Here is an 18,689-nt window from a genome sequence, read left to right as displayed (position 1 = left end):
AGCTACCCGAGGACAAAGTTCATGTCTTATTTCCAATAAGCACCGCGCGTGGCACTCAGTCATTAATGAAGACGATTAAAAAGGTAACACTTACTGAGCGCCTGCTAGGTGGCAGACCCTCCGACAAGAGTTTTACGTATATCCAATCATTTAATACATGTATTTCCTCAGGTACATGAACGAACACTCCTCTCTTCACCTCCTCTCGACCCCGAAGCCTCCACTCCCCCCCAGCTCTGCGGCCCTGTCACCCTCTCCCGCCGCTCCCTCGCCTGCCTGCCCTCCCCACCCCAATCTCCGGACTCTTCGCGCCCCGCCCACTCGTCGCCGCGTTGTCCACTTGTCGCACGTAATTGACGTCACCAGCACGCGCCGGTTGCCGAAGCCATTTGTCTAGGGTGCGACTAAGGCGATGCTAGCTTTTCAACAAGCTAACAGCGGAGTTGCCTCAGTCGTCCAGGTCCCAAGGCCCGCGGCATAATAAGGCGCTCGGAAATGTCGATGCTGGCTGAGCGTGAGTGTTGGACGCGGAAACCTAATTAGGGCGCGAGGGTGAATATTCCGGGCTTGATGCGCTCCGCCGGACTGAGTGGCGGGGAGCGCGGGTCGCCGGCGCGCAGTGGGGCCGAGGCGTCGGATGCCGGAAATGATGGGGGGTCGGGGCCGGGAAGCCCATTATGGCTCGCCCTGGATTTTCCAGCCCCAGCCTTCTCCGAAAGTTAGCTATCCGATTAGTTACGGTAAAACAGACTGAGCGTCCGGTCTAGACTCCCGGTCCTCACAATTAAACCTGGGGACGCGCGCGGTTTGTTCGTATGAGTCAGCACACTGGGTCCAGGGACTGGCTCTGCCTCCCCTATTCGTGGGAACCCGGACTGGTTCTTTAACTTGCGCACGCCTCAGCTTTCTCAGGTTAAAGAAGAAGAAATTGGGCCAGAAGGATTTCTTCAGGCAGTGAAATCCCATTCTTGAAGATATGTTGAACCCAGAAATAAAAAGGCAAGGGGGTTAAGAAGTATCAAATACAGGCAGTGTGTTGGAAGAGGGCGGAGTGCAGGCTAATAAGTAATTCTAAATAAAACTTTGGTGTTTTGACTTAGTTGGAATTAACTGGTTACTTGGAATTACTACCTCTGTTCCATGACAAGAGTGTAGGCCCCATCCTGCCTCAGTTTGCTGCCTTTGATGTTTACCATCATTTTTGTAGATTGAAATTGATTGAATTTCTTCTCTGGAGGCTATTTAAATTCTGAATGGTATTTGTAGCTAAGGTTTCTTGCCACCAGGTGGCAGTCCTGCTTTGGTCATGAAAAGGCCGCCCAAACTTACTGGAAGAAGTTGTGTTGTGAACAATAAACAGAAACAGTTTACTTAAAAGACCAACAGCAGCTGCACAGGGATTTTGTTAAGTAAATGCTGTCAACAGTCTGTTTTCTAAGAGGAATAGGCGCATGAAAGGAAATGGGTAAGGCACTCTCCCCAATTTTACAGGGGCAGAAATTGAAGTTTAGGAGAAATTTGTCCAAAGTCATTAATAGCTAGTAAGTGGCAAAATTGATCTAATGATCTCTATAGCTTTATATTCTTGCCACTAGAATCAGCGGTTTTCTATTGTATTTAAGTTGGGACTCATAGTTTTAGTCAATGAGTTGGGACTCAAAGAATATGTTTAGATAGTGGACCTCTAGACTCTTATTTCTTCATTTGTAAAAATGAGCAATCAAACCTAGAGCCTAGATGGTTACGATCTCAGGTTTTCATATTTTTTGATGTTTGCTCAATTCAGCATGCACTTGGGAACATTGGCTCTGGCTCTGCTATTCCTTTGTACTGTTTCCATGATCAATTTCTCTAAGGCTATTAAAAACTTCTCTTATTGTCTTCATCACTAAGTTGACATAAAAAAAAAAATCAATGAGATGGTGATATATATTCCAAATTTTCAAATATTTTTTATGGTAATACAGTATTTTGTGGTTCCTTTTTAAATGATTTATTAAATTAATGTTTAAGGCACATCCTGTGATTAGATATTTAGGGTTGATGTTCTTATTTTAGAGATGAGAAAATTGAAGCATAGAAAAGTCCTAGGAAGTAACCTACCCAGAAGTTATTTTTCTCTGATAGTTTATAAAATTGGGATCATTCTATAGGTATGTTTTTGTATCCTGCTTTTTTTCCTACTTAGCATTAGATTGTGAACATTTTCACATCATTAGGTATGCTATTTCCTTTGTGTTCCATTGTTTTATGAACTATACTTTGTATGCTTTGATCGTCACTATAGGCACTTATCCTATTTTTAAATCTAGTAGTCTTCTTTGTTTCACAAAAACATAAAAATTCTTTAACCCATATTTCTCTATTATATGCAATTTTATTGGGTCTCCGCTGTGTAAGACAGGATATTATCTTTCACCATTACTTCCCACTTTTTATGATAACTTGGAGTTTTAGACCCAGATTATCAAGGTATTTTTTTCATAAAATCTTTCCTTTTCAAGATCAGTTTTTGACACTTGCAAGTGTTAAATTTTATAACCAAATTATAGCACTATAGTTAATGAATTTTAATGCTCACTGCATGAAAATTTTATACTGCAGCCTCCTCAACCTTGAATATTTCTTGAAACATTTTTTAGTAAGAATTCATGGTTGGTGTATTTTGTTTCTGGCCCTTGGGACTCAGCATACCCTTCAGAGTAAGCTGAATCCTATCATAAGCCATGCAGTGACAAGCATGGAGTGATGGAAAAGTGAAGTCCCTTGCAGCTGTTATTTGGAAGATTGTTTATTGGGGTTACCCTAGAAGTATCCTGGTGAGGGAATCATTTGCAATTAGATCTCCACAAATAGGAAGAGACTTCCTGCTAGAAGATGGTGGGGTAGATTCAATTGTGCCCCCCACAAAGATGTGTTCAAGTCCCAACTCCCTATCTTGTAAGGTGAACTCATTTGTGAAGAAGATCTTTGAAGATCCTCTATATGAGACCATATTGAATCAGTGTAGGACAGTATGACTGGAGTTCTTATAAAAAGAGAGAAAATTGCCATGTGATGGAGGCAAAGATTGCCAGCAAGCCACTACTGGAGTGCTACAGACTTCCGCGAAGGCGTGGCCTAACAATACCTTGATTTTGGACTTCTTACTTCCAAACTGTGAGCTACTTCCTGTTGTTTAAGCCAGCCAGTTTGTGGTATTTGTTATAGCAGCAATGGCAAATAAGACAGGTGGTTATACATATTGCCTCAAACAGAGACTGCAGATTCAGGATTTTCTACCCTGAGACCCAGCAGTATCCCTACAGTGCTGTTCTAGGTTGTGTCAGGAGCCCACAAACCACCCTCAGGTTCACTGATTCACTAGGAGGACTCACAGGACTCAGCATATGGTCATACTCATAGCTAAGATTAATTACATGTAGAGTAGAGAGTAACACGACGTATCTCTAGTATGTTATTCATTTGCAGACACAGTGTTATGTTGAAATCTAACTAAGATAAGCGATAACTGAGCCAGGCATAGCATTATTGGCAGTCACCTTTTCTCTACAAAATGCTATAAATTTGAACACAACTTGCTTTTCTTTATAAGCAGCCTTTTTCTGCATGCATGCTTGTAGTTTTTCTTATTTTTTGTCAAGGTGTGTATAGTTAAGGCTCTCTTTCCATTGATTTTATATGCAGTACAGTGAGCCTCTTTGATGAAGTTTGTATTATTTTTTTATTATGTTATGACACTGTCAAGGTATACATCTACTGTGAGATAATGTGCTTTAATTGATAATAGTCGGTGAGTGATAATGATGCTTGACCTCCAAATTACTCACTTTAGGGTAATAGGCCACAGTCTTCTTTAGGGTTTCATATTTGTGTTCCATGAACCTTTGGGATTCTTTATCTCTGCCATAATTTTCCTTAAAACTATAGTGATAAACTTGCATTTCTAATGATCAATTATTTGTATGCATTTAAAAAATATTTAAGCTTCTAATTTGGAAAGATTGAAAGCAATTCCCTTAATTCAATGCTATTCCTTCTTTCCTTCCTTCCTTTTTGCCTTTTCCTTCTTTTTTTCTTCCTTCCTTCCCTCTTTTCTTTCTCATTCATTAATACATTCATTCACATATCTATTGAGTGCCTGCTTTGGGCAAAGTCCTTTTACTTCTTGCGATGAAGAATAAGAAAAACTCAGGCATGAATGTGACCCGTAAGGAGATTATAGTCTAATAGGAAACATAAGCGATGGCTATAAATGGCCATGACACATGTAATGATGTTAATTAAATACTAAAAAAGAAACATAATTTATTCTGGAAGTTTAGAGAATGGGTCTTACGGTTTAGGACATTTCTGTGAAAAGGAGTGGTATTGTTATTTTCTGTAGTACATATGTGCTGAGTATATAGTAGAGTCTCCAAGGTCATGCCTTATATATACTGTGGATTAAGAATATTAACTTTGATGTCAATAGGATATTGGTTTGTATAAAGGCATTATTGTTTCCTGGGGGACATCAGGCAAAGTGCTTTCTCTAAGCCTCAGATTTTCTCAACTGAAAAGCAGAGATGAGAATATGTGCCCTCACTGGGTGACTGAAAATTGAATCAAGTGATGAATGTATAGCATTTAGCACATAGCACCCAGCAATGAAAGCTATAACTACTGCTGCTGCTACTATTACTGATGATGACGATGATGACGACTATCACAATGATTATAAACTTTAAGTTGCTACTGATAGCTGAATGTGGAGGACCCAACCCATCATATATCAAGTGTTTGGTTTGTCACATTTGGAGGGGACGTTTCAATTTTAATCTTATAAGTCAATTTATTTGCTAAGAATAGACAGTTACGGGGAAAACCAGAATAAATTATTAAATCTGATAACATTCCATTGCATGCTGAATCGATATATATATCTAATAAAATAGAATATATGACATATTTTACATGTAAGTATGCGTATCTATATATTAGGTATGTTTCTATTTGTGTGGTATTTACCAGGTTTGAAAGATAGATTGCTGATGAGATGTTTCTTCATTTATAGGTCGGCGGAAGCAGAAGTGGGCTGTGGATCCAAGAAACACTGCCTGGAGTAATGATGATTCCAAGTTTGGCCAAAGGATGCTAGAGAAGATGGGGTGGTCAAAAGGAAAGGTATTTTGGAGATAAGCAAAAGAAATCTGAGCCATGCAAATAGATTATAAATCAGGAGAATGCATCCTTCTTAGAGACGCAGAGAAATTTATGTTTTGGATCATTAATTGATATTAGAGGAATAACTAAATTGTAGTGACCTTATGATGATAAAATTAGAATTGTACATAAATGTTAACTCTCTTTGTTTATCATTTAATATATCATGATTCATCTTTCATAGACTGCACCATTTTATTAGTTGTACATGAACTCATACTTAGCTGTCAGAGTTTTATGTTGCTGAATAATATTTTATTCCTCTTTCTAACTGCACTACATGTTTTCTCCTTTTCCTCACCTTCCATTTATTCCTAACTCCAGTAGAACTTCACTCAAATCTCTACACTTAAGCACTTGAAATACTTCTGTCTTGGCTTCCACAACACTAACCTGTCTCTTGCTCTCCTGTTTTATTCCTTCTACCTCACCAGCTACTTCTGAATTTGTTGCTGGCTCTTTTCCTCCTTCAGACTTTTGAGCTTTGAGCACCTCAAGGTTTAGCTCCAGGCCCTTTTCTATACTCTGCTCAGGTGATCTCGTTCATGCCCATTCCATGGCTTTGAATTATCTAGTTTGGGAACTTTCAGTTTTTTATCTAGCCCATATCTATCCTCTGAGCTTTGAACATGTAAGTTCAAGAGCCTGCTTGGCATTCCCACTTGAATAAGCATCCAAAATGTATCATTTTTTATTACAAAACTATTGATCACTCCCCAAATCTTTTCCTTCCCAATTTTGCTCAATTTTAGAAAATGGTCCTTTATTTACCCAAATATTCAAGCAAAACCTGGCATTCATCCATAGTTCCTTTGCCTCTCTCATGTCCCACGTTCCCAGTCGTTATTCCTTTGTATCCAGTACGCTACCTTGGTCCTACCACCATCAGTCCTTACCCTGATCACTACATCAGCCTCTCAGCTGCTTCCCTTCCTCCCTTCTTTTCCTCCTAGGGTCCATTTGTTATCATACATCAACTAGAATGATCTTTAAAAATACATAAATTAGATCATTAGATCATATCATTCCCTTGCTCAAAAGTTCAGTGGTTTCCCATTGTTTTTAAAATAAAATCAAATTCCTACCATACAATCATTCCCCTTCATATCATCTTTTTTTTTTTTTTTAGCTTTTTATTGTAGTAAAATAAATATAATTCCAAATTTCCTATTTTACCAACTTGCATGTGTACAATTCAGTGATATTAATTACATTCACAACATTGTGCTGCCATCACCAACATCCATTACTCTAACTTTCTCATCACCTCAAACAGAAACTCTGTACCATTAAGCAATAACTCCGCCCCCCACCCGTCTCCTGCTGAGCTGTAATTTACTATCTGTCTCTATAAATTTGCTTATTTTAGGTATTTCATATAAATGAGATCATACAATACTTGTCTTCTTATGGCTGACTTATTTCACTGAACATGATGTCTTCAAGTTTCATCCGTGTTGCAGCATGAATCAGAATTTCATTACTTCTTATGGCTGAATAATATTCCATTCTGTGTATATACCACATTTTTTATCCATTTATCCATAGATGGATATTTGAGTTGCTTCCACCTTTTGGCTATTGTGAATTATGCTGCTATAAACATCGGTGTACAAGTATCTGTTCAGGTCCCTGCTTTCAATACTTTTGGTATATATTGAGCTTTTCAAAGTAACAACTTTTGGTTTTGTTAATGCTATCTAATGATTTTTTGTTCCCCATTTCATTTATTCCTCCTCTAATCTTTGTTATTTCTTTCTTTATACTTGCTTTGGGTTTAACAAACCCAAAACTGTTCTTTTTCTAGTTCTTCCAAGTGTTCAGTTAGATCTTTGGTTTTAGTTCTTTCTTCTTTTTTCATGTAGATGTTTAGGGCTATAAATTTTCCTCTCAGCACCGCCTTCACTGCATCCTATAAGTTTTGATATGTTATGCTCTCATTTTCATTTGTCTCAAGGTATTTACTGATTTCCCTTGTAATTTCTTCTTTGACACACTGATTGTTTAAGAGTGTGTTAGCTTCCACATATTTGTTGATTTTCCAATTCTCTGCCTGTTATTGATTTCCAGCTTTATTCCATTATGGTCACAGAAGATGCTTTCTACAATTTCAGTCTTTCAAAATTTGTTGATACTTGTTTTGTGACCTTACATGTGTTCTATCCTGGAGAATAAGCTATGTACACTTGAGAAGAATGCATATCCTGCTCTTTTGGGGTGCAATGTCCTGTTTTTGTCTGTTCGGTCTAGTTCATTTATTCTGATTCAAGTTTTCTGTTTCCTTATTGATCTTCAGTCTAGATAGTCTATTGATAGTGAAGGCAGTGCTTAGAGGAAAATTGATATGTGAAACAATTTTTAAGATTGCACTTTTTGTGCAATTGCTTCACCTCTTGGAGAAAGCTTTCTTTTCTCTGTCCCTTTCATGGGAATTTGATGTGTTCTAGTTGCTTTTGTGCAGTATTTTCTCCCTAGCTCCTATGATTGTTTAAGTTCTTTCCCTCACTCAGTGTCCCCTTTTCCTTACACTTTTCAGTTCTGGGACCCATCCTGTCTTACAGCAGTTCAGTTTCCCCATTTTTTCCTGTGAGGATTTTCATCTCCAGTTTCTCCCCTGATATGGTATCCTGATCTGTGGACCCAAATGAGGTCAATCCACATAGGTGAGTCAATCCAGAAAAGTCCATTTTGGGTTCATGTGGTCCAGGCAACAGAAACTGAGTTGAGTGTATGCACCTCTTGCCAACACTTCTGCCATAGCCTCTCTCTTTTTCCCTCTTTGGGAGCCCTTTTGTATACAACACATCTCAGCTGCTTGTGTTCTGCCCTGAGTCTCTGTGGACTTGGGTCCCTGTACTTAGATATGTGCAGGGCATTAACTTGTTGCAGGGAGTGACTCTGTTGTCTGCAGCCATGGCAGGAAGGACACTGGCTGTGCTGCTCTGTGCACCTCCCACGCTGTGTGGGTCCAAGTGAGGGGGAGGAATCCAGCCTTGTGGGTGTGGGACTGAAATTTTCCATCTGATCTTGGATATGACTTTTCTTTTTCTTTGATTCAGCATTTGTGGAGTCCTTCTCCAGTTTCTATCATCCTCTAGAGTTCTAATCAAGTGAGATTGTCCTTTTCTTTATTGATTCTGAGGGGAGACTTTTCCAGGGGATGTCTTACATCACCATATTGGTGATGCTACTCCTGTTGACTACATTTCTTCTTTTGGTATTTTTTGAGTCATTATATATTAGCTATACAGCAGCAATTCCTTTCCCTAAACTATCTTTATTGTCTTGTGGAGAGTGATGAGAAGCAGGAGAGATCAACAATGAATGAAAAAGATTTGAACTGGTTTCCTTGGAGAGCCGGAGGGTCACCTTGGACTCACTCTGTTCCTTTTTTGACTCAGTGGAGAAAGCCTCAGCCATTTTCAGTTCCCAGTTCTGTGACCCAGACAAGGGTATCCCCTTCATATCATCTTATTTCCTCTTCCTTCACTGCTGCAGCAGACCTAGGTGCCTTTTAAAAACTTCTCTAGAGTTCCAAGCTCTTTCCCTTGTTAGGGGCTTTGCACCTACTGTTTCCTTGGCCTGAAACACCTTTCAAATGGGGGCTAATTGATGCAGGGGACTTGGAGTCCTCTCCTCCCTTCCCCAATGTTTTTGTAAACTTACGTACTGGAAAGAGGCATAGACCTCTACTGGATTTCTCATAGTTTTGTGGTAGTACACTTTGCTTCTGAACATCAGAATGATGAAGCTTAGTGTTTACTTGGCCCTTAAATTTGGTTTCAGGTTGAAGAAGGGATTCACTATTATAAGTTGATCCTTGATATTCCGGAATATGTTCCCTTGTAAGAATCCATCAGACTATATCCTCCTTGAGGGCAAGGATAGTGCCTCACTCCTAGATACTTATTAACTGAATGGTTGAAGAAGGAAAAAAGAAGTACTCTCTCTTTATACATGACAAAAATACTAACTTTCTTTGTGTTTAATCTCCACAGGGTTTAGGGGCTCAAGAGCAAGGAGCCACAGATCATATTAAAGTTCAAGTTAAAAATAATCACCTGGGACTTGGAGCTACAATCAATAATGAAGTGAGCAACAGTTTGTCTGCTTGGTGTTTTCCCTGAATTATTAACTTCAGTTTTTTAGCTATAACAATTTTAATCAAAGGATTGGTTGACCAATTTTTAACTATTCAAGTGTGTGTTATCTCTATCCATGTTTTGGATAATCAAGCTGACTCTTTATCATGTAACATGCCATTTTGCATTAGTGTCCTTATGGGATCCTTTATTTGCTAGATATGGAAATTGTATACTTAACTATCTGAGGGAACCATCAAATCAGTGTTATTGATAAACTTTGCAAAAAGAAAAAGTTTTCTTTTCATAGAAATATTCAAGTCAGTACAGAAAAGAATTTTTATCTTTTATTTGTGTTCTAATATTAACTTATATTAAAAGTTGGTCACATATAGTTTTAGGAATACTGCATGAAAGTGTTGTTCTTTTCCTGTGCCTTTGTTGGTTTCTGATGGTTGGTGGACAACAGCTGAATTTATTCACATTTCCACTTAAACATTTACACTTTGAAAATATGACACTGTAATCAAAAATTAGTTGCCTATGATACTTTTCATTTTCAGTAACTTTGTTTGCTTTAGGAAATGTCTAAGCAGAAAGGTTTGTTCTTAAATTTTTGCAGACCCAGATTCACGTAGAAAATCTGGATAATTACTTTAGGTAAAATGAAATACTTTGATTAGTTCAATACCTCTAAGTAGTGTACTATAGCAATTTTCTAGAATAGTAGTTAAATTTTTAAATCACCAAAGAAAGAATGTATATAAAGTTGGTTTCTTTAGTTTTTTTTTGTTGTTTTTAGGGAAATTGTAGGTTTATAGAAAAATCATGCAGAAAATTCACAGTTCCCATATATCCCTCCTTTTATTAACACTTTGTCTTAATGTGGTACCTTTGTTACAATTGATGATGGAATAGTATTATAATTGCACTATTAAGACTGTAGTTTACATTAGGGTTCACTGTGTTCTACAGGCCTATGGTTTGTTTGCTTTTTAAATTTTTTATTCTGGCAACATATACAACCTAAAATTTCCCCCTTCAACCACTTTCAGATATAAAATTCAGTGCTATTAATTACATTCACAATGTTGTGCTACCGTCACGATCAACCCTTATCAAAGCCTTTCCATCACCTCAAAAGAAATCTGCGCCAATTAAGCATTAATTCCCCATTCCCTACCCCACCCTGGTCCCTGGTAACCTGTATTCTAGTATCTGAGTCTGTGATTTTTGCTTATTCTAAAATAAAATTTATTATTGTAATTACAGTGTCATATTTTCATATTTCATATCAGTGAGATCATGCAATATTTATCATTTTCGGTCTGGCTTATTTCATTCAACATGATGTCTTCAAGTTTCATCCCTGTTGTCGCATATCAGAACTCATTCCTTTTTATGGCTGAGTAGTATTCCATTGCATGTATATACCACATTTTGATTATCAGTTCATCTCTTGATGAACAGGTGGGTTGCTTCCATCTTTTGGCAGTTGTGAATAATGCTGCTATGAACATTCATGTGAAAATACCTGTTCAATTCCCTGCTTTCTGTTCTTTTGGGTATATATCCAGAAATGGGATTGCTGGGTCATATGGAAATTGTATATTTAACTATCTGAGGGACCCACCAAACTCTTCCACAGTGGCTATACCATTTTACATTCCTACCAATAATGAAGAAGAATTCCTATTTCTCTTCATCCTCTTCAGCACTTATTTTCCTTTTTTTGAATAGTAGCCATTCCAGTGGGTACTAAAATTGTATGTCCTTGTGGATTTGATTTGCATTTCCCTAATGTTGAACATCTTTTCATGTGCTTTTTGGACATTTGTCTTCTTTGGAGAAAGGTCTTTTGCCTATATTTTAATTGAGTTGCTTGTCTTTTTGTTGTTGAATTGTAGGATTTCTTTATATATTCTGGGTATTAAACCTTATCAGACATGTGGTTTCCAAATATTTTCTTCCATTTGGTTTGTTGTCTTTTTACTTTCATGATGAAATCCTTTGATATACAAACACTTTTAATTTTGATGAAGTCACATTTATCTATTTTTTCTTTTGTTGCTCTTGTTTTTGGTGTAAAGTCTAGGAAACCATTGCCTAACACAAAGTCCTGAAAATGCTTATGTTTTCTTCTAGGAGTTTTATAGTTTTGGTTCTCATATTTAGGTCTTTTTTCCATTTTCAGTTATTTTTTGTACGTGATAGGAGGTAGAGATTCATCTTCAGTCTTTTGTGTATAGCTATCCCGTTTTCCCAGCACCATTTGTTACAGAGACTTGCTTCCCCACTGAATGAACTTGGCCCTCTGGTCAAAAAGCAGTTGACCATAGATTATAAGGGTTTATTTCTGAACTCTCAATTCAATTACATTGGTCTATATTTCTGTCCTTGTGCCAGGACCATGCTGTTTGATTATTGTGGTTTTGTAGTAAGTTTTAAAATCGGGGTGTGTTAGTCCTCCTTAAATTTCATTCTTCTTTTTCAAGATGGCTTTGGCTATTTGGGGCCCCTTACCATAACTTTCATATAATTTGGTGATTGGCTTTTTCATTTCTGCAGAGAAGGCTGTTGGAATTTTGATTGGGATTGTGTTGAATCTGTAAATCACTGGGTTGAATTGACATCTTAATATTTAGTCTTCCAATCTGTGAACATTGGATGTCCTTCCATTTATTTAGTTCTTCTTTAATTTCTTTTAGCAATACTTTATTGTTTTGCATGTATAAGCCCTTTATATCCTTGGTTAAATTTATCTTAGATATTTGATTCTTTTAGTTGCTACTGTAAATGAACTTTTTTCTTGATTTTCTCTTCAGATTGTTCATTACTAGTGTATAGAAACATCACTGATTTTTGCATGTTGATCTTGTACCTCACCACTTTGCTGAATTTGTTTGTTAGCTCTAGTAGCTTTATTGTGTTTTTTTCAGGATTTTCTGTATCATGCCATCTGCAAATAGGGAAAGTTTTACTTCTTCCTTTCCAAGTTGGATGCCTTTTATTTCTTTTTCTTGCCTTATTGCTCTGCCTAGAACTGCCAGTAGAACTGCCATTACAATGTTGAATAACAGTGGTAACAGTGGACATCCTTGTCTTGTTCCTGATCTTACGGGGAAAGCTTTCAGCCTTTCACCATTGACTATGATTTTAGCTGTGGGTTTTTCATATATGCCCTTTATCTAGTGGAGGAAGTTTCCTTCTAATTCTAGTTTTCTAAGTATTTTTGTCAAGAAAGGGTACTGGATTTTGTCAAATGCCTTTTCTGCATCATTGAGATGGTCATGTGTTTTTTCCCCTTTGTTCTATTATTGTGGTGTGTTACATTACTTGATTTTCTTATGTTGAAACACTCTTGCACAACTGGGATAAATTGCATTTGATCATGGTGAATGGTTCTTTTAACTTGCTGTTGGATTCTGTTTGCTATTTTTTTTTTTTTTGAAGATTTTTACATCTATATTAATAAAGGATATTGGTCTCTAATTTTCTTTTCTTGTGGTATCTTTATCTGGCTTTGGTATTAGGGTGATGTTGGCCTCATAGAATGATTTAAGGAGTGTTCCCTTCTCTTCAATTTTTTGGAAGAATTGAGCAGGATTGGTATTTATTCTTCTTGGAATGTTTGGTAAAATTCACCAGTGAAGCCATCTTGTCCTGGACTTTTCTTTTTTGGGAGGTTTTTTTTTAAAATTAAATTCAGTTTTATTGAGATATACTCACATACTATACAGTCATCCATGGTGTACAATCAGCTGTTCACAGTAGCATCATATAGTTATGCCTTCCTCACCCCAATCTATTTTTGAACATTTTCCTTACATCAGAAAGAATCAGAATAAGAATAAAAAATAAAAGTAAAAAGTAAAAAGGAACACCCAAATCATCCCCCATCCCACCTTATTTTTCATTTAGTTTTTGTCCCCATTTTTCTACTCATCCATCCATACATTAGATAAAGGGAGTGTGATCCACAAGGTTTTCACAATCACACTGTCACCCCTTGTAAGCTACATTGTTATACAATCGTCTTCAGGAGTCTAGACTACTGGGTTGCAGTTCGATAGTTTCAGGTATTTACTTCAAGCTATTCCAATACATTAAAACCTAAGAGGTGTTATCTATATAGTGCATAAGAATGTCCACCAGAGTGACCTCTTGACTCCATTTGAAATCTCTCAGCCACTGAAACTTTACTTCATTTCATTCTGCGTGCCCCTTTTGGTCAAGAAGATATTCTCAAGCCCACGATGCTGGGTCCAGATTCATCCCCGGGAGTCATATCCCGCGTTGCCAGGGAGATGTACACTTCTGGGAGTTGAGTCCTACATAGGGGGGAGGGCAGTGAGTTCACCTGCCGAGGTGGCTTAGAGAGAGAGAGAGGGCCACATCTGAGGAACAAAAAGGTACTCAGGGGAAGACTCTTAGGCACAGTTATATGCAAGTTTAGCCTCTTCTTTGCAGTAACGAGTGTCATAAGGGCAAGTCCCATGATAGAGGGCTCAGCATATCAAACCACCAGTCCTAATGTTTGTGACTACATCAGCATCAGTCCAGGTGAGGAAGTCCAACACTTTTCCCCCAGTTCCTCAGGGGGACCCTGCAAATATATTTTTATGCTCTGCCCAAATTACTTTGGGATGTGTCACTATTTCTCTCTAACCTATACTAACCTACCATATCTCACTTCCTATTCAAAGTTCCGTGTAATTGTGTTTGAACAAACTGACTGTAGAGTTATACTGTTTAGAAAATATAGATCTTGCACCAAATAGACATCTCTTTCCTTAGTCTCACATGGAAGTTGAAGTTTTAAAACAGTCAGTTTCAACCTTTACCCTTTTGCCTGGTTTGCTCTAGTCTTAACCAGATTTGCTTCATTCATATCACTAATTGAAGTCTGGGCTCCTTTTCAGCTTTTTTTTTTTTTTAACGGTTGCTGTATGCGCTAATACTGACATTCATATCTGCCAAGCTCTAGCTCTGAGTTTCAGGTATCACAGAGATACCCAGTGTTCCAGAGACCAGTCAGGTTATACACTAAGGAATCAGCATCTCAGGGTTTGGAGAAAGCCGTTACAATTCAGGAATAGATTTGACTGCTATAAGAGCTTACAATCTAGGGACCTTTACAATAATTGTTCCCCTCTTAGACTGTGTTCTAAGATTCAATTCTGAGTTTACACATTGTAGTTAGTCCATATTGGTGAGGCATTATAGTGTTTGCCTTTATTTCTGGTATACTTCACTCAAAATGCTGTGTACAGGATCCATTTACCTCGTTGCATGTCTCAGCTTCACTCCTTGTAGTTGCTCAATATTCCATTGTATGCGTACACCACAGTTCACCATTCTGTTCCTCAGTCTGTGTACCCTTAGGCCACCTCCACCCATTATAAATCATGAATACTGCCTCCATGAACACCAGTGTGCAAATGTCCATTCATGTCTCTGCTCTCAGATCTTCCAATGACAAACCCCATAATGAGGTTGCAGGACTTTATGGCCCCACATAGCTTTTTGTGGGACCACCACACTGACCTCCACAAAGGCCACACCATTCTGCCTGTTCATCAACAGTAGATAGGTACATCCCTCTCTCCATGTTTTCTCCAACACTTTTACTCCTATATGTATTTTTTCCTACCATTTTAGAATTATTCACATACGTTTATCCACAGTATACAGTCAGTCGTTCATGGTATCATCATAAAGTTGTACATTTATCACCACAATCAGCACTTGAACATATTGATTACTACCAAAAAAAAAGTTTTTTTTTGTTTAAGCAAATAATAAAAAGGATAATAAAAAAGAAAAATAACTTGTCATAGAATACAATATGATAGTAAGAACAGAAAACAACACCACTACCAAGAATCCCATATCCCTCCCTATGTCCCTGTTGGGAGGTTTTTGACTACTGATGCAATCTCTTGTTATCAGTCTTTTGAGATCTTCTATTTCTTCTTGAGTTAGTGTAGGTAGCTTGTGTGTTTTTAGGAATTTTATCTAAGTTATTAAATTTATTGGTGTACAGTTGTTCATAGTATCCTCTTACAATCCTTTCTATTTCTGTGGAGTTGGGAGTAATGTCTCCCCCCCCCCTTTATTTTTATTTTAGTTACTTGCTTCCTCTCTTTTTTCTTTGTCAGTGTAGCCAAAAGTTTGTTGATTTTATTGATCTTTTCAAGAGCCAACTTTTGGTTTCATTGCTTCTCTCTCTCTCTTTTTTTTAAATTCTCTATTTCATTTTTCTCTGCTCTAATCTTTGTTATTTCTTCCTTTCTGCTTGTTTTGGGTTCAGTTTGCTCTTCTTGTTCTAGATCCTTCAATTGTGAAATTATGTCTTCTTTTTTAACGTAAGCAGTTACAGCTATAAATTTCCCTCTCAGCACTGCCTTTGCTACATCCTATAAGTTTTGGAAGTGGTGTATTGTTTTCATTTGCCTCAAGATATTTCCAGATTTTCCTTGTGATTTCTTTTTTGACCTACTGACTGTTTTAAGAGTACATTGTTCAATTTCCACATATTTGTGAATGATGATTTCTATCATCATTCCATTGTATTTGGAAAAGATACATTATGTGATTTCAATATTTTTTAACTTAGTGAGACTCTTTGTGACCTAACGTGGTTTATCCTGGAGAATGATCCATGTGCACTAGAGAAGAATATGTATTCTGCTGTTGGCTGAAATGCTCTGTATATGTCTGGTCTACTTGGTTTATAGTATCATTCAAATGTTTTGGTTCCCTATTGATTTTCTCTAGATGTTCTATTATTGAAACTGGTGTATTGAATTCTCTAACTATAAATGTAGAACCTTCTATTTCTCCCCTCCAATCTGTCAATATTTGTTTCATTTACTTTGGGGCTCTGCCATTAGGTGCATATATATTTATAATTTGTCTTCCTGTTGAATTAACCCTTTTTCAGGATATCATGACCTTCTTTGTTCATTGTAATAGTTTTTGACATAAAATCTATTTTTTCTGATATTATTATAGCTGTGATTCTGAAATACATTTTATATCAATCAAGGTAAGCAAACTGCAGAATTGCCTGTAATTCATATTTTGGTATTTTCAGGACAACTGGATTGCTCATCAAGATGATTTTAACCAGCTTCTCACTGAACTGAACACTTGCCATGGGCAGGAAAAAGCAGGTAGGGAAAATATTTGCTTTGTTACCCATATAAAAGACATTATCTCAACTTAAAATTTAGTTAACTCTTTTTTCTATAAGCATTGTATATTTGAAAGTCAGTTGATTGAAGCTATTAGATTTATTAATTTATGTTTACTTTTAATAGTGCATTCATTGAATGAACCTTTAATAATAATCACTTTTCCCATTGAGAGTTTGAGAATGGCAAAATAAATCTATTTAGTTTACATCTTAAATAGTAAAGTGATCCTTCAAGATATGCTTGAGTTGGACAAAAGAGACGTTTTTAAAGTACAAACAAGACCATCAAGTGGGACTATAAAGCAGCAGCCAGTGAAGGCTTAATAGAAGAGCCTTTTCTATGTTGATTCTCCCTAGTGAAATTTGTTTTACTTTTTAATTCACGTTAGAGGTTCAGATTGTTCAAGTATGGTGAAATTTGTTGACAAAGGGATTATTACTACAGATTGTTTTCCAAGCTGTAGGATCTAGAAATGGAACAGCTGGACTTTGGTTTCTGTTGTGAATTAACAAAAAGGTAATACCGTTTCGAGAGGGGAAGGGCATGGATGGTATTAATAATGTTTTCTCCTCAAACTTGTAGGATTTAGAGTGTGTTCTAGTTTGCTAATGCTGCGGAATGCAAAACACCAGACATGGATTGACTTTTACAAAAAGGGGGTTTATTTGGCTACACAGTTACAGTCTTAAGGCCGTAAAGTGTCCAAGGTAACACATCAGTAATTGGGTACCTTCACTGGAGGATGGCCAAAGGCGTCTGGAAAACCTCTGTTAGCTGGGAAGGCATGTGGCTGGCATCTGCTCCAAAGTTCTGGTTTCAAAATGGCTTTCTCCCAGGACGTTCCTCTCTAGCAAGCTTGCTCCTCTTCACAACGTCACTCACAGCTGCTCTGAGTTCCTTCTCTTTGAGTCAGCTCATTTATATGGCTCCACTGATCAAGTCCCACTCTGAATGGGTGGGGCCATGCCTCCATGGGAATATCTCATCAGAGTCATCACCCACAGCTGGGTGGGGCACATTCCAAGCAAATCTAATCAGCACCAAAACGCCTGCCCCACAAGACTACATCAAAGATAAGGGCGTTTGGGGGACACAATACATTCAAATTGGTACAGAGTGTATGGGAAGTTTTTTCTCATATGGTTGTTTGGAAGGCAAGGATGCAACTTCAGTTAATTCTGGGGATACTCCCAAAGAAGTCTAGTTATTATCTTTTCTGTATACCATTTATGAGGAATTTTATGAGGAATCTTTTTATAAGGAATTTCCTTTTGTTCCTTATATAAAATATTGGACATATAGCAAAAAGTTGCAAGATATTGGTGTCCTATCTAAGACATCTTTGCCTATCCCAGAGGTCACAAAGATATTCTCTTATGTTTTCTTCCAGAAGTTTTATAGTTTTTAGCTTTTACATTTAGGTATGTGATTCATTTTGAGTTATTTTGTTGTATATGGCTTGAGGTTGAGTGTAGAGTTTAATTTTTTTCCTTGTGGATATTCAATTGTGCCATCATCAGTGTGGGAAAGACCTTCCTTTCCCTCTTGAATTACCTTAGCACATTGTGAAAAATAAGTTAACCAATTAAAAAAACATTGGCTGGCCGTATACATGTACATCTCTTGACTCTTTTTTCTATCCTTATGCCAGTACCAAACTGTTCTAATTACTATGGCTTTATAAGAAGTCTTGAAATCACCTAGTGTGAGTTTTCCAATTTTGTTCTTTTAATTTTTTTACAGATTGTTTTTGCTATTTCAAGTCCTTTGCATTTCTGTATAAATTTTAGGATCAGTTTGTCAATTGTAGTCTTTAGACCAGCCTTTCTCAACCTAGATTTTATGAGAGGGCCATTTCATAATGGCAAAGAACATTCCTTATGTTTTCTTAAAGGATTGACCACTCTCTATCTTGATCCTTACTTTATCCCTGTTAATGTTTCCTTGGTCTGAAGTCAGTTTTCTCTGATATTATAGTATTTGCAAGGTATGTCTTTTTCCATTCTTTTGCTTTTAACCTATCTGTGCCTTTGTACTTAAAGTGGATTTCTTATAGGCAACATAGAGTTAGTTGGTCCTGCTTTTTTAAAATCCAGACTGATAATCTCTGTCTTTTAATTGGAAATTAAATGCAGGCATACCTTGTTTTAATGTGCTTCACTTTATTGTGCTTTGCAGATGTTGCATTTTCTACAGATTG

At 37.2% G+C, this 18,689-nt stretch overlaps 1 protein-coding gene across 1 annotated transcript in view; it reads left to right on the top strand.

Annotated features, from left to right (window-relative positions):
- The first annotated feature begins 380 nt into the window (after positions 1–380).
- PINX1 (PIN2 (TERF1) interacting telomerase inhibitor 1) overlaps positions 381–18,689 on the top strand; it is a 120,130-nt gene continuing 101,821 nt past the window's right edge. Inside the window, exons 1-4 of the mRNA XM_037812971.1 lie at positions 381–514; positions 5,057–5,166; positions 9,204–9,296; positions 16,387–16,465. Of these exons, the coding sequence (XP_037668899.1) occupies positions 496–514; positions 5,057–5,166; positions 9,204–9,296; positions 16,387–16,465 (301 nt within the window). The 5' untranslated portion in view covers positions 381–495. The remainder of the gene's footprint in view (positions 515–5,056; positions 5,167–9,203; positions 9,297–16,386; positions 16,466–18,689) is intronic.

Source organism: Choloepus didactylus, chromosome 20, assembly GCF_015220235.1.
Source record: "Choloepus didactylus isolate mChoDid1 chromosome 20, mChoDid1.pri, whole genome shotgun sequence".
Classification (NCBI taxonomy): Eukaryota; Metazoa; Chordata; class Mammalia; order Pilosa; family Megalonychidae; genus Choloepus; species Choloepus didactylus.
The sequence above is the reverse complement of the archived record's forward strand: the minus strand, read 5'-3'. Positions and strand labels throughout refer to the sequence as shown.